A 26,193-nucleotide genomic window follows, 5' to 3' on the forward strand; every position below is an offset into this window, starting at 1 on the left:
ACAAAACTATTGCCAAGGGTTTCAATAGCCTCGTGTCTGTTGTTCAGTATAAAAAAAAGTACCCCTTTATATAGAGTCAAATTTGAAAGTTGTTTTTATTTTCACAAATTTTCTCTAGTAAACTGGAATAAGTTAGCTTTATATAACATTGATTTCCTATTTTGTGCGATATATTAAATTTGATCCACATGAAAATGAAATCCAACCATTTCTGTTTATTCCATACGAATAAGAATCAATACATGACCGATAATGAAAGGGAAATCGGAGGAACCAGGATTATAACTAATAAAAAAAGAACATGATCCACGGATATATATCGACTAGACAGGGGATATGAACACGCAGAACAAATAACATGACCGACACAATCAAAATAACAAACATATATAAATAAAAGAAACCGAGCAACACGGACTCTACTCCTACAACGTAAGATGTTGGAATTCGTTTTCCATACCCCAACCTCTTAAATTACTTCCGAGCGCCATATTGCAAAAAAAAAAAAAAAAACTCGTTCCGCCGTTCTTTGAAATCGGCAGAATTATTGTAAAACATTTACTATTTAAAGCAGCTACTTTACCATAACACGGGACAAGGTGAATAAATAGAAGAAAAACAAATTACCTACCTGATTAGAAAAGCCAGCAATCCTGAAAATATGAAAATCCTTTGTAAAAGCAGATTAAATGAACTTCAAATTTGGTTTATAGCTTTTTGAACGTGTAATTCTGTTTGATAAAATTACTGATTTTAAAAATTGCCTAACGAACATGTTAAATTAACCAACGAATTGCCTTTACCAAATTTTAAGTTCGTTTTGTCAAAAATGTATTGTATTCCGTAAAATTAGTGACAAAAACACAAATAAATGAATTTAAACTTTTTAAGGTAATGTACTCAATTTTACCGGAGTCCTTACCGGAAGCTTTTTATTCACTTAACAACCCTCGATTGAAAGATCAGTCCTATATACAATGACACGAAATAGGTAGTTCTAAAATCAAAATAAATAGATGCATAATCCCGCTTCATCATTACAAAATTTTAGGGCGAATTGAATGGTCGTACATCTTTTCTAACATTAAAAAAAAATGTGCTCGCAAGTACTTGTGTGCAAGACTAGATAGAAACGCTAAGTTTGCCACAACTCTTCCTCAAACTGCAAAAGGCAGCACTTCACATTGCAGCAATTGCATAATAACTGTTCTGTTAAATTCCCTGTGTTTAGATTTCAGGGTTAAAAACAAATTTCGATCACAGTTTATAGAAATTTCATACCACATGTCAAATGTTGACGCCATGCAGACGAAAGTCATATTTCAACTGGCTATCAAATGAGTTCCCATCTCGTTTCTTTCTCCTGGAATTCATTGCAAGAAAAGGGGATTGAACGGGTCATTGTTTGATCGGTAAGAATATTTTGGCTGTGGTATTCAGAGTTGGAAAATGGGGTATTATTTCAATTGTGTTTTATTCAATAAATGTAAAGGACCAATTTGGCTTTTTCATAAAACGCCGTATTAAAGAAAACCTGGACACAACAATTGTCTTGAAATGAGTGAAAGTTGAAGGCAGAAGAGATGATATGTCAATGTTGAGTATTTCATGTCAAAATAAATCACAAGAAACAGATGTATAGGTCCTGGTCTAAAGCTGGTAGAACACTATATGCTATACATCAATACGCCGCACTACTATTATTTGACTTTTAGTAATTGTTTTCCACATTAAATTCATGTCACAGCGGTATGAGCAGATATGGAAAACAGACACACACACGTACAACAAAGAACAAAAATAACCAAAATAGTACATACAAAGTAACAAAAGTAAATGCACACTCCGGACTCCACTAAAACTGGGAGAGTAGACCTGGTGCACCAGTACGGTAAGCGTCCTCTGCTTTTCTAAAAACACCCGCCGAGTTACAAAAAATGTTTACAGACTTCATTTCAAATGTTCAGATCCAAAACTATTGACAATAAAGCCTTTTAAATCATTCACTAAAATTAAAATAAATCAAACATTTCACTGAGAGTTTTTTTCTAGTTTATGTTTCTCTCCGTCTACCAAAACCCGACCCGAGGGGCAAGTATGAACGCAGATAGTTATTGCCATCAGAGCAAAATTGAACATACATACGTTTTGTCTTGAATGTGCTTGCATTGGCTAGAAAACTCCTCAATTTATTGATATCAGTAATTAAATTATGCACATGTTGATAAATATTCATTAACATGTTACTAAATATTTATTGACATACATAAGGGGGGAATAAATTCCACAATGGTTTGCCATTATCATAAGACAAGTCATATACATATTACAAAGCTTTTTAATTGCATGAACACTTGTTTGGATATGTTGAACTTTGCTATATGCCACGTTAAGGATTGACCATTTCACTTGATGTAAGTTAGCTTGGTAAAATTTGTTGCTCTAGTTCTGGACTCTCAGTTGTTTTAGTTTAAAGGAAACCAACAGTGTTGTATATGTCAGTTAGATGGAGTAAGGATCTTTCTGTACTGAAGTTTTTAAGTCCCACAATTCTGAAAGGAAGTGCATAGTTGTTGTAGATTACATAAAGTTGAATTTTGATTGTATTTACACAGGATAAGAATTTCACCAAAATCAATGTGGCACTTTTTGGCCCTTATTTGGTTCAAATTAGCCTGAACGTTCCTTTGGAGAAAAGCCATATTGTGGTACAATTTCAAATAGATCAATTCTGTTTTACTCAAGTTATCACCCAGGCATCAGGAAAATGATTTTTACCCCTACAAGTAGTTCTTAATCAGACCAAGTGACAACCCCCAAAATGGGACCTTGCAGTACAATCTCAAAAAGATCAATTTTCTTGTACCTGGTACTTACATGTAACTTTTCAGAAATCAGGGAAATTCTTGTTTATGGTCCTTCTTTTGGTCCGTCATTCCTTAAGGGTTCAAATCTTAACCATTGTAGAGCAATATCTGAGATATTTATCTGCTATTACTCGAGTTAAATGAAATATAGTTCAATTTTAAGAAATGCTTGAGTAACATGTAATATAGCTCAGTTCTATAAAATGATTACTTTACTTAATTACCAAATGGATGAGGCCACATCTCCCAAAATCAGCACCAACCTTCCTTTTGATTTAGTAAACTTGAGCAACCAACTAATTTAAATACTCGTATTACATGTAATTATCACATGAAACTAATGACAGAAAGGACGACAGCGTCGAATCATTATGTGACAGCATTTTTTCAAAGTTGAATAAAAGCACTAATCAAATTTTATTAAATTGGTGGAAGAGTTTTTGAGTGTGAACAAAGACAGAGTTCTTCAACTTTTATCTTGAAAACCATGCACGAAACATGTAGTACATGCTGTGTCTGTAGATAGAAAAACCTGTTATAGTTGATAATAAGATAGGGCAATAAATATATGGATATTACAAAAATGTCCAGTGAATTAGGATAGGCGTCTGTAAATTAAAAAAGTTCTGGTGGAACAAATAAAATAGTAACCAGATTTCTAACATTACCAGTTGAGGCTGATAAGAGTTTCTTTTTTGTTGATACATAAAGGAAAATAATACATGTACTCTTCAAATGCAGGTATCTTGCGAATCTTGGTCACTCAATTGCTTCTAAAAAATTGCACAAATGAAATAACATGTAGCACCCATATGTGGAGATTTTTTGGCCTTTTATGAATCCTTGATTGACCAAAAATTTTAAAAAGTCGATTTTTTGGGGTAGCCCCTTTGACCCCTTATAATTTGAAAATCATAAGAGATATATGAAATCTGATTGAAAACGTAGGCAGGAATTTTCATAACGAATCCAATAAAAAAATGAAATCTGAACATAAATTTAAAAAGTCGATTTTGTTTGTTTGTTTTGTGTTTTTTTAATGTTTTGTTTTGTTTTGTTCTGTTTTTTTTTTTTTTTTTTTTTTTTTTTTTTTTTTTTTTTTTTTTTTTTTTTGGGGGGGGGGGTGGCCCCTTTGACGCCATAAAAGTTAAAAACAGTCAAAAAGCATCAAATCTGCTGATAAATTTGTTTACCAGAATTAAATAAGGTTCACAATAAAAAAAAAAGTAATATAAGTAATCAAAATCGGAAGGAAAACAAACATTCTGCATGGGTTTTAATATAACACCTATTTCTTACCATTTTTGGCAAGTATTCTAAAATTATAGGGGCCATAAACTCAAATTAAAAAGGAATCCTCCCTTAGTAGTTAGCAAAATCATATCAACATTTCATAACATCTGGTCAATCATAACTAAAGTCATCGAACAAAACCAAGTGTCCAAGACGCCGTCGCCGCCGCCACCGACATTGTCAGACCAATGTACGACTGCACATTGTTGCGGTCGTATAAGGAGTCAAATAATATTATTTAATCATTTTAATTTTATGTTGTAGTCTACTCGTAAATCGGGTGATACTAATATATGAAATACATACACAAATTTAACAAGATTCGGGGTTTGGACGAGCTCCATTTTCAATTCCCTAAATAGCCTGTCCATTACTCTTCCTTAGGACCAAATTAGTAGAGTGTGATTTGCTAAGAGTTTACATCTATATGGTCTTTGTTTTTACATTAGTGCTATTTGTAGCCTGAAAAATGGTTCCTTGGACAAAAACTGTATACTACAGTACTTGTTTTGCAACTGTATAAAAATATATCCAGAAGCACCGCCATGTAAAATGTTATTTTACGTGCGTACTTTTAATGTCTTGATACTTGATAAGACCATCATCCTTTCAACAGAGAAGCGATTCTTCCATATTTGTCTATCATTCTGCCAATTACTCCAGCAATGCAAGAGGTTGCCTGGCAAGCTATTTTCTGACTGTCAGGGTATGGAGGAATGGAATTCTAACTTACATTGAATGATTATCTGCTAGTATAAGAAAAAAGGTAGTTACTTATTTTTAATACCTTATAGAAATTATCATAAATGTATTTTTTTTTAATTTGTTGTATATCAATGCCTACATGTATTTGAAAGAAATTGTTGATTAAGTGTATGTCGTTACTCGTATATCTTTTAATCATACAGTAAATCCATGTGTAATTCAAAGTCAATGTCCATTGAATATTCTAACGAAAACATCAGCTGACATCACTATGGCTTTAAAACATTGTTTAAAAAAATTGCATGTACAATATATTTTAATTTACATGCACGTGCATGTGTATAATATCATGATAAAATGAGCTCAGAAAGGAGGATTATTACAACCTTATTTCTATTTCCTAATCTATTTGTCCACTTATTATGCGAAAGGTCAAATGTTACCATTCCCAATGGAAAATAATTTAAACCAATCATTACTGAAGGTGAATCTTGCGTGATACAAACACATGTACATGTATACAGAAACCTAAAAATAATCAACAGGTTGGTCAAGTTAAGGTTTTTTTCGTGTTTATACATGTATCTAAGTGTTTTGATTTCAAAAGACAGTAAACACTTTATGTACTTTATGCACTTTTGTACATGTATGAAATATACTCGATTTAACAAATGTAGACTTGAAGGACCCATTGTACTTGTACAGAATATCCTACATCAACAAAACTAAAACATGCACTCAGATACATGTACGTGTAGCTTCATCTTCTCAGTGACCATGACTTGTTGTTCCTGGAAATTTTAATTAATAGCATATGTACAAATGTACTCGTAAAAGGTTCAATAACTTTTTACACACAACTACATATACGTGTACATAAAGTGATAGTTTTCTTTAAATCGAAAATTAAACAAAAATAGTAAGTGAAGTATTATAAAAGATTTTATATGGTAAACATCTTGAAAAAGAGCAAAAATTTAAATGTACAATGTATATGTATGAAGGTGGCTAAAATTATATTTTTTTATGTACATGTATAAACTTTACTTTATTGGCAAAAAGTCATCAACAAAAAATAGTTAAATTAAAATTATATAAAGAGTTGTCAAAACATGCATTCTGGCATATGCATATATAGCAAGGAGTCCAATGTCTTAAAAAAATAAAATGCATTAAACAATGCAGATCATACAACGTTTTGCAAATTCAGATGCTCAAATTTTAATTTGCCAATTGAAGTAGGTCGCTGGCATGATGTACCATGCCAGGATAGGCAACGCCATTTGTGTAATTCTCAAGAAGTTGGAAATGAATATCATTACCATTTTAGTAGTAGTAACAATGAGTTAATGGAACTGAGGAACAAATACATTCCAAGTTATTACAATCTAAACCCGTTCTTCCATGCATCAAGATGAAGTGTTTATTGTCTATTTGTAATAAAAGAATTGTTGTAAGGTTATGTCTATTTTTTTCAGGAAACTAGAAACAAAATGTTTTCACGTTTTTGACATATGTGTTGATTTTCATTTAAGCTGTTGATATCCAGGTTTCTTACTGTTTACCACATTGTTAATTACTTGTTTATATATTGCTCTTGTAGCACTTCATTGTGTCTGAGTTCGCAAAATAAACTTGTCTTGTCTCGTCTCCTCTTGCAAAACTATTAATCGTTGGAGCTTCCCAGGAATGTACTGACATGTACACTGTATTTTTTACATTTACATAACCTCTATATGTATAACGTACAATCCCCCAGATTTCGCGTTAAAGTAATGGACAGCTAATGGGACTACCCCAAATTAACAGATTCCTTAATGCCATATGTTTTGCAACAAAACATCGAAATCATATGGCAAGCCAAAGTGGACAAAAATAGGTGTTTTCGAATATTAAAAAAATATGTTTTGATATTACAAATTCATTAATATTTAAAAAATATTATTATAAAACGATTTTTATATATTAGGAAATAATTTTCTAAAATTAGAAAATGGATTTGTTGTATTCAATTACGATTTTTTGACATTAGAAAACTCCTTTGATTTTTTTATATTACAAAATGATTTTATAGTATTAAAAAAACAACAAAATTTTAATATTACAAATCCATTTTCTAATATTACAAAATTAATTTCTAATATAAGAAATGCATTTCTAATATCAAAATGTAGCCTTATTTTGTAATATTAGAAAATTATTTTGTTCGGAATTTTAGTGGTGTATATTCATAAAGATAGTAAAATTTTCTGCTAGAAGCAACGATGACCTAGCTTTGTAATGAACAAAATGAAGGGTGTAACGGATATACAGAAAGTGCAATCTTATTCAACTGTATTATTATAGTGTTATTTGATAATACAATATAAGTTCCGAAATCTTTAGCAAAGTGTTATCCGGTTTTTAACAATGTTGACCCAATACTTCATTTTTTTAACTTTTATATTACTAAAACTAAACTAATACAGAGAAATAGTTCTAACTCGAGTTAACAGTGTCGTTCGTTTGATTCAGTAAAACTACGCGTACATGCAGAGTTTTTATATAGAAAATTCGATGCTATTTTTTTAATCAAATGGTAAACAAAACATGTTATTCCCAGAATACATTGCGTGCAGTATGATTGGAGCTATTACATGCATAGCATCAGCTGTTACCAATCCTAACAATATTGTTTCAGAGACATTGATTCCAATCAAGACAAACAAGACTGCAGTGTCAGTGTAAGTTGTTCCTTTTTTATTTTGTTTTATTTTAGTGTACACAAACATCTATACTAAACAATATCAATTTTTGCCAACTTGAAAGTTGTGATTAATATCTACCATTGTCTACAATTTTGCTGTTTTTTCCCGTATACTTGTAGAATAGTTTTTATCAAAATACATTTTTCTGTGTCATTAAGGTATCTGTTGAACTTGAAAATATTATGTATGATGTGGTGTCTACAAAAATGTATTTACGATACCAAAAGTAGAAGACACAAAATCCTTGCAATAATAAAATAAAGAGCTGCGCTGTAAGCGCATGATACGCCCGTTGCCCTTTTAACTACCCCAAAAAAGTAAATAAAAAATAAATAAAATGCACAAAAAATTTGGCACTATCATAATAAATGGTCTGTTTTCAACGAGTTTTCAAAGAATACATTTCCTTGGGCGTTTTTGCGCTTTTCTTAAAGAGTAAACTTCATAACAGAAACGTAAAATTTGACATTTAAACAAATCGGAATGGAACTTACTTCAATAGATATGAACAATTCACCAAAGTTTCATAACAATCAGTGAAAGTGTTTTCGAGTTATTGTGCGAAAACTTGAAAATCTCCCTTTTTAAGTATAAAAATTCATAAGACGGAAACGAAAAATCTTAAGTTTATATAAACCGAAAGGGAGCTTATGAACTATGATATGATATGAATAATTCACCAAAGTTCATAAAGTTGGTGAAAGTGTTTGTGGGTTATTGTTCAAGGTGTGGACGACGGACGGACGGACAACAGTATACTATAATACGTCCCGTCTTAGACGGGCGTCTAAAAAGTTAAACAAGACGTTAGGCGAAATTGCTTAAAAATGTATATTTAACAGATCATTAAGAGATCGGAACAGTAAAGTAAGGAATAAGTTATTGTTTCAATTTTTTTTTCAAATTAGTTTAGAATCGACGGTCGCCATTCTAAATTGGGGTCACTGATACCGATTGATAAAACAAACAAACAAAAACTTAAAAAAATACAAAAACAGAATAAAACTTTATATATAGGAACAGTCCACATAACCTTAGGGTACATTTGTGAAATTTGTAACGAACTGATTTCCATGTTGTCCAATATTGATGATATAACCTAGAGGTCTAAAATGAAGTGACGAAAATATAACGTTTTCTCTGACATTTTTTTTTATTGTTATGAATTTATAACAAAATGGATTGTTTTTTGTGAAGGGAGGTGGTCTACCATGGTAGTACAGGCAATGCATGGAAATACTAGGTTTTAAGAATAAATTTTGGGGATACCTATTTCATGTATATGGAGCATACTTATCTGGCAAAATCATGCACACAAATACATTTTCTATTAACTAATAGTGTTTGGAATGATGTAGAAATAATAGATTTAAATCATTTCTAATTCAAATGTTTATTTTTACATAAACCTAAGAATGGTAGATTTAAAAACATTATTTTCAAAAAGACTCTTTCAAGGCAGGGGGGAATCTGTGGCGGATACAGGGGGCGGCCTCTCTTAGAAAATGGCAATTTTTAAAAATTGTTGAAAAATTGTTCAAGATACCCTCAGAATGCAGGATTTGAGTTGAAATATTTCAAAATTTTCTTTGGGGAGCATGCCTCCAAACCCCTTAGCAGGTTTGGATCACTTCGTGATCCTATCAATTTTTTTTCTATATATATAGAAGGGTCTGAAAAATTACCAACGATGTTAGAACTGTCAAATTTGCGAAGAAAATATTTGGTCGTTCCCTCCGCGGGACTCAAACTCGTACCGCTGTGACATCTATGGTAACACCGCCTGCACTAAGTCCAGCGCCCTAGACCACTCGGTCAGCGAGGCTATATAAAAATATAGCTTTCGCTGGCCGAGTCATTCCTCCTCGTAGGATTAATCTAGGGCTGTAACTTAGTACACGATGTATGGTAGTACGGGACAGTTCATATAGGTGTTATTATGTGGGATAAAGGATCAAATTAATGATGCATGTCACAACAAATCAATATTATACAAACGTTCCAGAATGTGACGACTCTATTCGCTACACTTCTCCATCGGATCAAATTGATACAGGGAAGATAACGTTAACTTATAGAAGGGTCTAAAAAATTGCCAACGATGTTAGAACTGTCGAATTTGCGATGCAAATTTTTGGTCGTTCCCTCCGCGGGACTCGAATCGTACCGCTGTGACATCTATGGCAACACCGCCTGCACAAAGTCCACTGGTTTAGGTGGTCCAGTGGTCCAGTGGTCTATATCAAATTATATTGTGAAATATAAAGATAAAGGTTTGACAAAACGGCTAGGCATATACTTAAAATCATTTTTTAATGAAAAAAAATGAATTTAGTAGGCTTAATGTGTTTTTACCTACAATTAACAAGCTTAAATTGTAGTAGAATAATATATCATTCGATGACTTGCAGTCTCATCAAATTGTAAAAACAAATCACACACCTTTCATACTTCAGATACTTCAGATACTCCAGTTGTCTAATTTCATTCAATGTTAATAGCTGTCAACTTTATTGTTCATTTACTTTAGTTACTTTGTATGTATTATTTTGGTTATTTTATTATCTTTGTTATGTAAGTATTTTTTCTGTGTCTGGTCTTTGTCCCTGGGTTACATTCTTTAAGTTTACAGCAGAATCTTGGTTCCCTTGATAACTCTTTTTTTTTTAAAAGAAGGGGAACTTTGTACCTCAGCAATTCATTTATGGATATTTCCATGAACCGCTTGGTCAACTGAGAAAGGTATTTTAATACAATAAGGATGTCATGTTAATTGTAGGTAAAAACACATTAAGCCTACTAAATTCATTTTTTTCATTAAAGAATGATTTTAAGTATATGCCTAGCCGTAATGCATTAAAACCTTTTAAGTTTGCAAAATATGACGCGACAATGTCCATTCACACATTGTCTCACCTCCATTATCAAAAGTTGGCAGGTATGCAATAAGAATACAAACATACAAGAAAAGAAAAAAAAGTGAAGGAAGATATTTATGACTTAATGCAAACAAAACTTTAAAAAAACAATCCCTTTTTGGTTGGAAAAAAAGTGCCCTCTTTCACTGCTTATAAATCGATTGCTTTGAGGTGGTAACGTTTAAGCGTAAAGACTTAGGTATGACTAGACCGGGGATATCACCCACGACTTCCCGCACGATCACGACATCGATAAGGCGGTTTAAACCGAATTACATTAGAAACTTATTCTCAGAAAGTTCGATGAAATACTAGTAACCAAACTCTCGAAATACTTACATGTATATCTCTAACAGTTTCATCTATTCTAACTATAATAAACCAAGAAAATGAATTGTTACGCAATTGCGACATGTATTAGAACTCGCTTAACAAACCACTTCATCGCCACTCTCACTCTAAGAGAGAAATATGATGATTGGACGGGGAGTCCCAATTACAGCAAACTTTGTATTTTATGAAATATAATTTAAATTAATTAACTTTACTACTGGTAAAAAATCAAACTAAAATGCAATAAACAAGAGGCTCCCAGGAGCCTGAATCGCTCACCTTGTTGGTTTTTTGCCTTTCAAGGGCAATAACAAGGAGTGGTCTAACAAGTTTGACTCAAAAAGACTTATCTTTATGGTAGGATTTCATGAATTGAAAGTTTCTTTCTATCTATTATAGTTTTCAAGATATTGGATGAAAACTGCTAAAACATCATTTATCGACTTTCAAGGGCAATAACTCTAACAAGGAGTCGTCCGACAACTTTGTTCCCTTACATACTTTTGTAGGCCTTAAAATAAGGGTCATTTCGGCAACGGAAAGAATTTGATTAAAACTATTGGTTTTGGAGATATATGACAAAAACTTATCACTGACCCTCTTGTTCTATTTTTAGTAACAGCGGCTATGTTTTTCGACGGAGCAAAAAGCTCTACACAAGGTCTATGCGGAATACAATACGGAACATTCATACCAAATTTGGTTCCAATTGGTGAAGTAATGTCTGAGGAGAAGATTTTTGAAGAAAGAACATTAAAAAGAGCAAAAAAAAAATCGAAAAAGGACAATAACTCCAACATGGCTGCACAGATTAAAACCAAAATATGACTAGAGATATATCTCATCATGCTGAACACTTTTACCCAGTCAGAATTTTGGCTTAACCTTACGGTTCTGGAGATATATCCGAGAAAAATTCTGTCTGACCCCTATGTTATATTTATAGTAACAGCGGCCATTTTTTTTCAATGGATCAAAAATCTCCACATTATATATTAACAGATTATCCTAGGAAACATTCCTACTAAGTTTGGTTCTGAATGGTGCAGTAGTTTTAGAGAAGTATATTTTTGAAAAAAATAACATTAAAAATAGGTAAAAACGTCGAAAAAAGACAATAACTTCAACATGGCTTCATAGATTAAAACTAAAATTTGACCGCAGGTGGATCTCATCATTCTGAACACTTTTATCTAGTCGGAATTTGGCCAAGGTAGCACTATACAGATGGGATTGAGGTACGGTGCGCTATTTCGTCACAAAACTGACCCGTTCTAATTTTGTAAAACTTAGAAATAAACGGTGAAACTTGGTGGAAATATTGATTGTGGGTAGTAGGGCATTCGTACACAAATAGATGCAATACTTGTGAAGGTCAAGAGGTGTATATGCTTGCTTTAAACTATCCGGAAAGATTCAGGTCCTCACCGGATTGGGTTCTCTTTCCTGCACCAATTAGCTGTTTTTCAAGAATGCAAAATTTCACACGAACTTTAAGAATTAAAATCATGAGCAAAGGAGCAGAAAAAGGTGCACTTTTAATTTGTTTTTCTACAACAACAACTTGTCCGCTTACTTTTTCTGGCAGTTTTAAAGTGCCTGATATTTTAGAAAACCTGTTTTTGACAGTTAATTTTAAGAAGGCCACCAATGTGTAATGAAAACTGATATATATTTTTGTTATCTTACCATGACTACAGATTTTCATGTCAAAATAGAAAAGAATATCTATCTTTTTTCATGGATCTCCATAATGTAAGGTTTTGAAAAATAAATACTTTCTGCAGGAAAAAATGTTTGTTTGCTTGTTTAAGTGTCTCAATATAGCTTTATTTCCGCAAATTCTCATAAAGTTACCTGCAGTGACCTATCTACATAGCGGAAACTAAACTTAACGGTTTTGGAGATATATGCGAAAAATTTCTGTCTGCCCCTATGTTATTTTTAAGTAACAGCGGCCACGTTTTTCAAGGGATCAAAATTCCTAACATCAGTTAGATTATTCAGTATACCTTAAGAAACATTCATGCCAAGTTTGGTTCTGATTGGTCTTGTAATTTTAGAGGAAAAGAGTTTTGAAAAATTGTTAACGACGAAGACGACGACGACGATGACGGACGCCAAGAGATGGCAATAGCTCACATGGCCTATGGTCAGGTGAGCTTAAAAATAATGCGAAATAATTTTAAACTATCAAGACGAATCATTATAGAGAGGTTTAAAGCAACAAATTTGAATGCTTAGATGGTGAAAAATATTTAAGAATTTAAAAAAAAAACATAAGAAAACAAATAAAATAATTATAATTTAGTGATCAGATAGTGGTTGAATCATAAAATGAATAAAAATGATAAAAATATATCACATTTAAATTAACGACAAAATTAGACCACGTTTGACAGACAGCTTGAATAAGTTGCACAACGATGCGATTCACTAAATGCGCACCATTGAACTCTAAATAATACCTGAAGTAATTAATCATTGCGTGCACTATTTGAAAGCTATCGATGACACGAGTAATAAGTTTGATTAGCATGATTTTGTGATCCGTAATACGAGGGTAAGATAAATAAAGTAAAAAAAAATTAGCAAAAACATATTATTAATATTAAAAATGATATTTTAAAACCATGCGTAGGAATTAAACCGTTTCCTAAGTACGGACACAAAAAAAAAAACAAAAACAAAAAAACGAAAGGGTAATATCCATAAAAATCAAGGAATGCAAGGTATCTTTTGAAAATATAATATGACAAATTTATATTTTACTAGTACCATATTGATATGTTACCATCTTAAACACTATTCGCAATAATCGGTTAATGCTACATTTTAGCTTACCTTGCCAAAGGCCATTTGAGCTATTGCTACTGGGCGTCCGTAGTAGTCGTTAAAAATTTTTCAAAACTTTTCTCCTATGTATGAATGTTCCTTGGAGCATCCTGCATATAATCTATGTGGGGATTTTTGATCCGTCGAAAAACATGGCTGTTGTTACTAAAAATAGACCATAGGGGTCAGACTAGTTTTTCGCATATATATATCCAAAACCTCTAGGTTTAGCCTAATTCTGAAATAGGGTAAAAGTGTTCAGCATGATGCGATCTATTTGTGGTGATTTATTGCCCTTGAAAGACGAAAAATGACAGTTTTTATTAACAGTTTTCAACCAATATCTTGAAAACAAAGTTTTTTGCTATGAAATAACATAACAATCTAATACGATCCTTGTATCATGAAATATCCAATATTGGTAATTACAGTTTCAGTAAAAATAATGACATTTTAAGACGTTTGCATTTTAGAATATGTTTGATCCATGAAAATTATTACAAATAATATCCAAAAAAGAAATATTTTGAAGTTTTATATAACTTTCCTAAGTGCCTTGGAAAATATTTGTTTTTTCCCCGGAAATATACAAAATTTGTATGGAAAATACTGAGGTTTAAGAAATTTTAAGTTTACAAAAAAAATGCTCTTTTCCGGAAAAAAGAAAAATGTACAAACCGCATCAAAATTCTTTGAATTTAATACAGTAGCAGATAGCCTTTTGTATTAGAATAATCTTTTTTTTGGCAGATTTGCTGCTAGCCGCATTTTGATATGAAGTCATCAAAATTGGTAATGAAAAAAAGCATTTTTGAAATATGGACGAAGATTATTCTTCCGTTTTCGTTATTTCTCTGTGACAGATCAGGCGCGTAGCTGAGGCCAAATTGAAGTGTAGGCAAAATTACGGCAGCAGGTCCAGGGGGCGAAGCACCCCCCCCCCGAAGCTCAGCGGAGATAGCGTTTTAGAGCATCATTTATGCCTCTTCTGGATGTATTTAAAAAAAATTGGCAAAATTGAGTGCAGGCAAAAGCTTTTTTTGCCAAACGGCAGCTACGCGCCTGCAGACAGCCCACGACATACAGATGCATGCGACCGTTTCTGTTATTCGTAAAATAGCCAACCGCAACATGCTAAGTAAAAGTAGTCCAGTAAAGTACAGAGGGTCAATGAACATATTAAACCAACGCAGATCGTCATCTTTGTGTGACAATGTACAAATGTATGACGAACGTAATTAAGCGGTGCCCAGTAATACGACACATAGTTTTTGCATTTTTGGTAATTCTACACTTTTGGCTGTAAAACGGCAGAAATACGTTCATGTGACAAATTCTTAGTCTTTTCACCCGTTTCGCTGCGCATCATTCGTTAAAAGACGGAATTTCTCACACTCGTGGAAGAAAACCCAGATCTTCGACAAATATTCGTGTAAGAACCTATTAGTGTTATATATACAATGTTTTATTACAGTTTGCAAGCACACTGTATCAGATATTCAAATTTCCGTATTAATTACCTAATATATGATAAGGAAATACATCTGGCAGTTGTGTATATTGAATACTATAACTCATACAAATATACAAAATATCACTTTCACGACTTATTGTATCGGAATCGCTTTTTCTAAGGAGGGTATGACTAAATTACACAAAAATCGAAATATTGTCCTAACTACATACACTTTGTTTTAATTCATTTTGCATTTTAGGACCTATGGTGATAATTGCAAATTAAAGACAGTCAATACATTACACAAACATTGTCTCATTGGCAGTATTTACTGATGCAGGCATTTGAAAGTTCTATTATTTTTTATACACAAGGAAATGGAAATATATAGATGTGCATGACCCTTTTACCTCAGTTACACAAAGAGTAACACAAATTTGATGCCAAAATCATAAGGAATTTCAGCTAGTGAATCTGGTGGTGTGATAGTGGCACTCTCCCTTTTCCACGTTGATTTACTTGAAGTGCTAAACAACTACACCATCCATTTGTATGGAACCTTGGCAATAACTTCCTCAGTGGCCTTGCCTTTTTAGAGAAACTTATCGTATTTAGCTTTTTAAATTTAAAAAAAGTATTATATACAAGGCCATCCGGGACTCCAATCCGCCTTAATTTGTTATCGGGCGTTATTTACATATGTTCGAAGCGCACACTTGATCAAGACCGGGTGCATTGGATATAAAATTAACTTTGCACATTGCAAGCGTGGTTATTTAGTTTTCAATTTATTTACTGTGAAGATGACAATCAAGTACTTTCTTAGCTTTTTCAAAAAATAAGACAAATAAGGACTGCAAATGCATTTTTTTAGTAGTGAATAACGAGTGGTTTTTATGTTAAACATGACAAAATATTTTAAAAGAATTTTTTACATAAATTGTAAAATTACAAATATGAATATACGAGATCACAATTAACGAATATAGTTCCTTTTTAGTGTGTTTCTTCTTGATTTTTTTCTTTGCTGTCCCAAGCTTTATTACTTGGTATTTGCTGCAGAAAGGTAGGGCAAGTATAAAATTTACAAGAGATTTTTGTTTCATTCTGTAATTTTATGTGAAAGTTGGACTTTGGTCCTGTGGAAAAAGGTCAAAATTTAGGACTTTTGTTAGTGGTCATTACGGAGTCCCCAAAGCATAGGCACTACAAATGTTTTAAAAATGATGGTGAACTTTTTTGACACTGTAATAGAAATCTGTTACCATAGATTTCCTATAATGGTGAAGTTTTATTGAGTTTGAAGTGGTGGAATTTTTTATTTGTCAAAATGAGTCTGTTGAAATGCACTACAAAATTAGTTGTGGTCTCGTACTTAATATGAACTGTAAAAAGACCCTTGTGAGTTGGAATAATTCGTGCCTGATCCAAATATGTTTATTAGCAAATAAAATAAAAACTGTAAAAAAGACCTTTTTCAAAGGGAGATAATTGGCGGGAAAATTTTCTATAGAATGTAACTGGAGTTTACAGTTCGGGGACCCCCATTCTCTTTTTGAAATATGAAAGAATGTCAGTTTATTGTTCATTATATAAATTTATAAGAAATATTGTCGACCAGTTTTTTTAATGGTAAAAGGTATATATAATACCTACAGCATCCATATAAAATGCTGAAAAAAATTGCCTTTATTAAGGCTCAATTATCTCGAAATCAAGTTCGGTGACCTATGTTTTGTGAAGTAAGCGCATTCAATGTCATTTTTTAGAAAATTAGGAAAATATATTTTCTTAATATTAATTTTAAATAATTATTTCTGTCGGAAACTTGGTAGCTATGAATGACGCTAATATGACATGCTACAAACGCTGTGTATACGTACGTGGTTTAACGACATTGTATCATCAGTCTTTTGCTCCTTGTATTTATATGAAATAGTAATATGCACTACTGTACTTTGGAATTGGAGCAATTTATAACAATTAAATTTATTCTTCTACCGTTGGTGTGGTGTACCTACACGAAGTAAAACAGCGTTGCAGTACCATGCATACCAAAAAAATATCACTTTTTGAAAGATACATATACATTCTTTTAGTAACTTTTTTATTTAGAGGTCTTAGATTCTAAGTCCAAGATGGGGCTGTTCATTCGTTGTTTCCTTTTTGCCGTTTTACCGTCCTTGCTATATGGAGGTGCAAACTGTCCAACTAGGTACGAAAGACTTGGAGAAAATTCTGAAATAGTCCAAGGTATATTAATAGTTTAACCGATACGACTCTCTTAAGTGTAAGTGTTTGTAAGAATCAGACAAAATGCAAAAAAATCAGAAACATGCATGTCAGAACCCCACCGATCTGGTAATGAAATATCAGTCAAGGATGCTTCCTCTATTTGAAAAGACCATTATTTAATCTGCATCACTGCTCAGAATTTTTTTCCATAGAATGTTAGACAAATGAAGCTTTTGACAGTTTTCAATGAAATTATAACTCAATGCACCAATATGACATAGAAAATATTGTCTTTTTCCCTTGATTTTTATGGTGCAAAGGGTCAAATTACACTATCTAAATAATGTTTTTTTTCATACCATGTTTCACCCACTGTATGATTCTTACGGAGACTGACACTTAATATCTCTAACTTCACTTTCTAAAAATTCCTCGAAAATGGGTTTATTTTCCTTCATTGTTTCTGTTTTAGTTACTTTTGCTTTGTTTGTCTAAAACTTATGATTTACACTGGAAACGATGGTGTCACTGTATTTCACCGTTACTATGTACGTGCGCATAGGATGTGACTGCAACCGACAACAACTATATATCTCAATTGAACAAACATATGACAGGTAATTGCGTAGTGGACTGTAAAATATCATTTGTTACTTGTGTTGTGCGACTTTTTCATCCCTTATCTAGTAGTTAGTAATAGTACTATGATCGAATATACAAGATAATTGCTTTTCAGCAATTAACAACTTGGCAGTCAAGCAAATACTTACCAAAGTGGAGAGTGAAATGAAACCATTTTCAACAAAAATAACAACATTGTCTAACCAGTGTAATACTGCAATAACTGCAGCTAAAGACGCTTGTGAGGAATGCATGAGGAACTATGCAAACGATTATCATAAAGTAGCATGCTATTATGTGTAAGTACATACGAGTGTTTCAAATGTATCTTAACATACAAATTATATGCAAGGTAATCATATGCAGCCGCATAAGATATTAGGAACAATGAATAAATTAATGTAAAAAGTATTTAAAAAAATGTACATCGCAAATGCAAATACAGGAATTTTCCACTATATATTATTTTTTGCAGTTCAACAACAAAAATCTAATTGATTACTTGGACTAAGAAAATTATTTGCATCATAGTTTTTCAGGTGAACAGATTATACGTAGGGAGGCGACCAAGCATAATATAAATTTCCACCCCGAGATGGCATAATTATTTAGAAAACTAGGACCATAGACTGTCATCAAATTTTGTATTTCCATAAAATAATTTACTGGCTAACCGTCAAACTCTGTGACAGGGATATGCTCAATACTTCCCAAATAATCGTCACCCCTCATCAATTTTACATCACTTACTGTTCTTCAGAATGACGGATATATTTTCTTTTTTAATTTTTCAATAACGTTGTGATCGGTAGTATTTCTGTTTGCGTAAGGAACTTCATATGACGATCGAAACTCGACCTAGACAATTCAGCCACTCCTCCAAGAAAATGCAAGAACGTAGCAAAGTCTGGAAAAAGTATATGATACCCGGTTGCCAAACGACGTTTTATTTTTTAAATACGTCCGAAAATTTTATACTTAAAAAAGATAACATTTAAGGTTGTTGATAATGCACCGCTATGTTGTTATTATTTTATAAATCACTAAAGTCTCGAACAACAGAAATATTCGCGACTTCCTATAACAGACGATTTGCACATGTGTTAGAAGTTCGAACAATCGTTTCAAAGCTGCATACCTCTTTTCCGACAGAACAATTCTAAGCCGTTCAATTACGCTTGAAAACAGGATATCGTGCTTTTGTCGAATGACAAAGCTTTTAAAATTATTTAAAATGCAAAAACGCACAAAAAATATAAAAAAAACAAAACAAAACAAAACATAACAAAAGCATAAAAACGAAAGTAAGAAAAAAATACGAAAAAAAAAACTTAACCAAAGTAGCAATTACCTTTTTATCTACAGCCATGTTGTTCACCCGGTCACAGTGTATTTGGGACCAAGTAATGCATTAACAAAATTGCTATACAACTGCTGTAAGTCTTGATAGAATGATCATATACTTTTATATTCAATACTGAAAATACAACAATTTAATTCATAAACAACAGGTAGAATCATTTAAACACCTGCAAATACAATTTCCCACGGCGAATGTTACAGAAACGACATTATGAATAATATGACCAGACCGTAAATATAACTGACCGTAATTAAATATCTATCCAAATTGAAATAACAACCTCCGAGAGTCAAATAGAATATAATAGTATAAATACCTGAAAATACAACAGTCGTGTAATAATACAGCGACCTTATACAAAGAGGGTATAACCAAGAGTAATAGTGAAAAGTTAGTAACCGTAAAACTACAACTTTTCGCGGGTGAAAGCATGCAAAGTTAGTCGTGCATATAGATTTTACTACGTGTAAGAACACGCCAAGTCATTGCAGGTCATTTCAGATCAAGACAAATGAGATATGTTTGTTTTGTTTGTTGGGGTTTAACGTCCGAGCAGCAATATTTCAGCTATATTCAGACGATGAACATGAAACTGAGGATAAAATGAACATGAAAATATGATGAAATGAAAAAGGGATGGGACACAAGGACAATGGGGTCGACAAATTTTGATTGCCACTGGAAATAGGGAGAGGTGGGTAGGGTCGGGCAATTTAGCCTCCTGTGGCGGAGCCCTATGGTTCCTACTCCGGGAGAATACCACAGTAGAGTTCTTCAACGTGCGAGGAACATGGCATCTTTCCCAACACGGTGCACCACTATGGTTTGCGGTCAGGTTTTCCGTATTATAGCCTGACAACCCCAGCATGTAACAAGCCAGGGGTACCCCATTCAACCACCTGGGGCACACATCCCAGTTACTCTGTGGGCAGAGCGCCCTAGCCCCCGACTAAGGTTCTGAGCACTATTTAGTCGCCTTTTACGACAAGCTTAGCGCTGCTGCAGGCCTATTCTTTTAACACCCGGACCTGCACGGGTGTAAATGAGATATGAATGTGTATGATTAAATATATGAAACAAACATGACAATGATTTTGAAATAATATAAATGAATAAATGAGACAAATATATGAAATAAATCATCTGTGACAACTCGATCGTCCGTCAACGAATTTTATAGATGCAAATGGTTTTGACACAATTTGTATATGAAAGCTGAGTAAAATTTGTAATCCTCAAGATCTATATGAAATTTCTACTAACTAAAATATACTTTATAGTCAACAAGACACTGAACTTGCCCTTTCAGTGCATACAACGGTGCAATGTTTGTGTTAGCTTCGGTGAAATAATGTTCATATAATTGGCACAGGCCCATGTCGATCCGAAGATACGAATATATTGTATAAGAAATTTGGAATGAAAAGATAGAAAATTCAATTTAATTTAAAGTTTAAGGGATCACATGAACTTGGCGATCACAATACTGGTGCAAAATTTTATTCCAGTATTGTTGTTCTAGTAGTGTCCCAGTATTGTTGGAATTTAAAAAAAAAATCCTCGTAGGATTAATCTAGGGCTGATCCTCTATCCTACATAATAACATCTAAATGAACTGTCCCGTACTACCATACATCGTGTACTAAGTTACAGCCGTAGATGATTAGCTATATTTTTATATAGCCTAGCTGGTCGAGTGGTCTAGGGCGCTGGACTTTGTGCAGGCGGTGTTGCCATAGGTGTCACAGCGGTACGAATTCGAGTCCCGCGGAGGGAACGACCAAAAATTTGCATCGCAAATTTAACAGTTCTAACATCATTGGGAATTTTTCAGAACTTTCTATACGTTTACATATCTTCCCTGAATCAATTTGATCCGATGGAGCAGTGTAGAGAATAGAGTCGTCACATTCTGAGACGTTGTATATATATATATATATATATATATGATGATGATGAGTCGAAGTTTAGTACTTCAATACACATTCTGATAATTGATAAATGATAACTACCTCAAATTAATACATTTTTTATTTAAAATGATATCATCTTGTATTATATTTAATCTGAAGCACTATTCAAAATATAATTAGCACTATGAAATAGCACTATATATTTAATTATACATTTAAATGTTTATAGCTAGCAATTGTCATCAGTGTCAGTTTTAAGTCTTCTATTGTCTTGGTTCTCATCTGCCCTCCCTGGTCCTGTAGAAGCTCCAGTGTGTCCTGGTTGTCACTGATTTTTTGTTGTAACGACTTTTTGTCTAACTTCAAGATGTACTTCAGTGACTGTTGAACAGATAGTGTTGTTGCTGCAGCTGTGTCATATGCAATGGTCTCGTCAGTCTCATCATTGTTAGTGGTTTTCTCTGCAGCAAGTCTCTTTTTGTACTGGTACAGTACTCTGTTTCACTCGACAGTCTTTTCCTTTTAACAGAATGGCCCGATGGCCCATCTGCTGAAACTTGTACAGCTCTCTTGGTGTCATATGTTGGTGAGTGTTCTCGCCATAGGACACATGCAGCATCTTTAGCTTTTGTTGGATTCTTTATCTTTTGGGTCTCCATGTCTTTCATAAACTGTTTTGCCCAGTTAGGAGCATTCTCTTGTGTTGCCATGTTTACACAGTACGCCAGTTTTCTGTTGCGTGAAACTTCATTTTTCTTTATGCTTGCTGCATACAAATCTAATGTAATGGGTTGAAGTGGCTTTACCAGAGCATCTATATTAGAATCATTAAGCTGCTGAGAAGTCCAGTCTTCGAAATAGTTGTTGGTATGTGTGGTTATTATAATGTGTACCTTGTCAATAGTTGACATATCTGCAGGAAATGGAGAAAAGAGAGATGATATGGACTGCATGATGTAGTGAGCACTATGTAGAACTAGACAATGTTTGAAAGATATAGGTCTTTTAGCTTATGTTGTTTTTTTTAGCTTGGGTAAAATCAAATGAATATGATTTTTATTCACTTTGATCTGTTTAATCTTAATTTGATGATATGACGATAAATTTCTGTACGTGAAGATTGCACACTGGAATAAGACCGCTTCAATTGAAAGAGGAAATTTTGATTTTCAAGACATGAAACATGCCATTAAGTTGGTCCAGCTGGACATAAGGAAAGGTCAACACAAATTTATTCATAATTGTTTACATGTATATACTTTGGTGTTATTTTTGTTAGATCATGACAACAACTGATACATGTAAGAATAGAATAGCAAGCACAGCTCAAGCATAGAGCTATATGACAACATGTTAGTGCACGTTAACTAGCGGGGTGCAGAATGATGAAAACAAAAATTCCCTCGTCCGGAAGAGACATGTCGAGGGGAAAATGCAAAATAGCAATAAGCGTCCCCAGCAATTATTTTAAAAACTTAAAACGGATGTCTTGGACGTATACCTTAAATTGTAAAAGATAATTGGGAGTACGTACAATGTTTACTTTATGAGTCCGTCACAGTCCGTCACATTGCAATCAATGTCGTCCCTTTTAATTTCGCCACAAACTCAGTTCCAAAGACAAACAATATGAAACTGCCATATTTGTAGGTATAATGAATTTATCTTTAAGATAACTTTGATTTCTAATATCGTATATACTAACCTATGTATCAATAAATCACACTTTCCAAAAAAAAAAGAAGAAAAAAAAAGAAAAGACGAACAATTACTAGTACGAAACAGTTAATGTAAAATAAAACTATACAACAATTTGTTTTTATCTGAAAACCATAGGTTAGATAAGATAAAGGAACTAGCAAGGTCTTTAAAGAAGAAAACAAAACAATTTGTTAAAGGAATTAAAAAAACAATAAAACATATTGGAAAGTTTGGATCCAGATTAGTGAGAGGATTTGGACGCCTGACTAGAAGACTAATAAGAACTCGTTTTCGAACTCGTCTTCGTATTCGCTTACCAAAACCAAGGGTTAGATTACCGCGGTTGAGATTGCCTAGGATTAGATTTCGCCGATTCAGATACAGATTACCTCGATTCAGGTTCAGATACAGAGCACCTAGGTATAGGTTTAGATTTAGGAGATGGGGTGAGTACTTTTCTTTCTTTAAAATTTTGTTTACTGATTTAAAATTTTAGAGAAAACGTTTTAGTGCTAAAAGAAGAAGTATTTTATGATTTTGCCTAAACCGTTAAGATTTTCCCCAAAAAAACCTTTTTTCCTTTCCTCTTTCGTCTACCCGGACTTGACCTTTTTATCAGCAACTCGGCGGGTGTTCCTAGAATAGCAAAGGACTCGTACCCTACCGGTGCACCTGGTCCATGCTCCTAGTTTTAGGGGAGCCTGAATTGCTCATTTTCTTTTGTTACTTTGTATGTATTATTTTAGTTACTTAATGTTCTTTGTTGTGTGTGTGTCTGTTTTCCATGTCTGGTCGTTGTCCCTGTATTACATTCTTTTGATTACCGCTAGAATCTTGGTTCCCTTGATTACTCTTTCTTTTATATATCGTAGCCTATACATTATTCTATGAATATAATACTGTGATTTTTTATAAAGCAAATCGAACTTCATTTCCTATTTCGTTTAGTGAATGCAAATATTTGATACAGACCTAATCAGGTATGTATCATTGACATATAAAAGATTGCATTGTTATTTTATTTGTAAAGAAGTAAAATCAGTGGCAACAAGAAAAAATACACTTATGTACCTAGTAAAACACATAAAATGGAAGTAAGTTTACACATTTACACCAAGGAACTGGGGGAAAGTATATTTCAGATCCCAGGAAATATGCTTTGATATTTACTTTAACTCTACTTTTTAGAATGTAATGCATTTTCGCTTGCATGTATGTTCATTCCAGAAAAAGATAAAAATATGGACGATGTAGGAACCCTACAAGGTTTTTTTTAACTATTTTGTATTCCTTCGTAGGAAAGAAGAAACGTGATTTATTACGTTCTGAAAGAGGATGTAGTCCGAATTGTAAAAGCTGTGACCTACTTGACGATTCTAAGTATAGCAATGAGCAAATTCAGATTAATGGTAAAGCACTAGTTTTCATGTTTCTTATTGTGCTTCTAAGGATAAGTGTACATTTAAGTACCAGTCCACACAAGATTCAGACAATCAATGGTAAAGTGATTCATGGTGTAGAAAAAAACCCACCAAACAAGCGATGTTTTTTTCTGTCTACATATGGTATATATTTTCACATTGCGATAGTTATTTCCGTATTCAGATTTTGAGAAAATCATACATTTATTTCCCACTAAAATCAACCAAATCCAACGAAATCAAGATCGATAACTCTTGAAAAGTGCCAATTTCATGCACAATTTATATAATCATTATCTCAAAAGTGCAACAACCAAATGAAAAACTGAGACTTGTTATGTGATCAGTAACTGTTTCTAAACAAAAAATAAAACTAATTTTGAGGGTTTTGTCATGCATGAATCACCTTTTGTCTGATCTTTATGAAAATTGCTCCTTAGCCCCGAAGTTTAAATGTATCATATGCCTTTTCCAAAGTAGCAGTTATTATAAAAGCTAGACAGGAGGTTCATACATGTCACAAACCAATACATATGTTATTTTCTAATTCAGAAATAGTTACATACAACATAACTAGTCTTAGTATCGCACAAAGTATCGCTTGCACGCTTCAATGAAATTGTGCTACGCTCTTTCACGCCTATGAAACATGCAATTCTTAAATGCTATATGTTCGTCTTTTCAGTTTGTGGCCCTCACTTAAAGCAAGAAGAGGAACTATTCTCTCGTCTTCAAGCAATAGGGCTTTCAATCGAAAAAGATGCAAAGAATGGAATATCGACTATACAATCTGTGAGTGTTTTTACGCTAGCAGAAGCTTTCTTCCATCACATAGGTTAGTTTTCCATGCTATGTATAGATTAGACAAACTGAAATAATACATGCATATTTGTTTAAAATTTATATTATTGATACACTCTTGCTGAAATGTAACCTATGATATACACAGAGAGGACTTACATGGAAGTAAAAATTAAATAATTTATTTAAACAGTTGGTTATGAAATGGATAAAATAACAGCATTGAGTGGCTGTATGATTATTTGCTCAATAATGATCGACTTTGATGTTTTGAAACATATGTGTAAATATGTGCTACAGGTTGATTACGACCAGCTCAACATCAAAAAAGAAAATGTGTTTGATTTGAACTGCGTTGTCTACCAGATAAATGGAAAGTGTGTGACGTTTAAATCCAACACGCCGTTGTATTTAAACAACGAGGAGGGCATAACGAGGACAGGTGGTTCTATTGGTGACCAGATACTGGCAAAGTTAAGAGAATCACAATATAGGGTACCATAAAAACAGTCGAAGAAAGCAAACAAAGACCGTCCTGCTTGATGATTTCAATAAATGCATATCTTCAAACCCATATTGGTTATTATTACAAAGTACAGATTTTTACGATGGAGTTTGAAAATAAAAACGTGTATTCCCAACTCTTCTAGATCAAATCAGAATGATATTGTGGGTAAGGAAAGCTTTTGCAGTTAAGCATTTATTTTCATGTTAAATCCAAATAATTTCGTAAAGATTGAATTTGTAAAACCTGTCATTGGCTTTGTCATAAACTATGGAAGACCGACTATTTTTCTTACCTCTACTATTTCTTAGCAAGTTGTTACTATATTGGGACATCAGCCACTTCATGAAATCCATGTATTTATTTGCACTTCTAAATGTATAAATTCAATGTGCATCCTGAAAATTCGAAAGATTGGAGACCCTCAATTCTAGATTATCATAAGAACATAATATCACTAAAACCTTTGATTTTTTAAC

At 33.0% G+C, this 26,193-nt stretch overlaps 1 protein-coding gene and 1 long non-coding RNA gene across 3 annotated transcripts; one reads left to right on the forward strand and one right to left on the reverse strand.

The window, feature by feature from the left end:
• The first annotated feature begins 7,482 nt into the window (after window positions 1–7,482).
• On the forward strand, window positions 7,483–25,783 carry LOC148601193 (uncharacterized). Of its 2 annotated transcripts, none has more exons than XM_088554248.1 (7): window positions 7,483–7,588; window positions 17,270–17,407; window positions 18,126–18,309; window positions 23,123–23,433; window positions 24,286–24,396; window positions 25,094–25,200; window positions 25,510–25,783. In XM_088554248.1, the coding sequence occupies exons 2-7, from the start codon at window positions 17,293–17,295 to the stop codon at window positions 25,711–25,713; spliced, it is 1,032 nt and encodes a 343-aa protein (XP_088410374.1). In that variant the 5' UTR covers window positions 7,483–7,588; window positions 17,270–17,292; the 3' UTR covers window positions 25,714–25,783. The 2 variants fall into 2 exon arrangements, with proteins under 2 accessions (XP_088410374.1, XP_088410373.1); XM_088554247.1 differs by lacking the exon at window positions 7,483–7,588 and adding an exon at window positions 11,480–11,575.
• On the reverse strand, window positions 16,765–23,139 carry LOC148601194 (uncharacterized). The gene is made up of 2 exons (XR_015916965.1): window positions 22,821–23,139; window positions 16,765–19,487 (listed from the first exon to the last, which is right to left on the reverse strand). It is a non-coding gene; the product is annotated as an uncharacterized LOC148601194 (long non-coding RNA).
• Window positions 25,784–26,193: the final 410 nt, after the last annotated feature.

The sequence above is a fragment of the Perna viridis genome, chromosome 12, assembly GCF_037379345.1.
Source record: "Perna viridis isolate PV_CMFRI_1.1 ecotype Kerala chromosome 12, ASM3737934v1, whole genome shotgun sequence".
NCBI lineage: Eukaryota > Metazoa > Mollusca > Bivalvia > Mytilida > Mytilidae > Perna > Perna viridis.

Excerpts from the sequence above, each read along its gene's own strand:
- LOC148601193 (XM_088554247.1), top strand. The coding sequence starts at position 11,491 with ATGTTTTTCGACGGAGCAAAAAGCTCTACACAAGGTCTATGCGGAATA. Across the intron at positions 11,576-17,269 it reads ACCAAATTTGGTTCCAATTG|AGGTCTTAGATTCTAAGTCC; the intron begins GTGAAGTAATGT and ends TTTTTTATTTAG. Across the intron at positions 25,201-25,509 it reads GAATATCGACTATACAATCT|GTTGATTACGACCAGCTCAA; the intron begins GTGAGTGTTTTT and ends TATGTGCTACAG.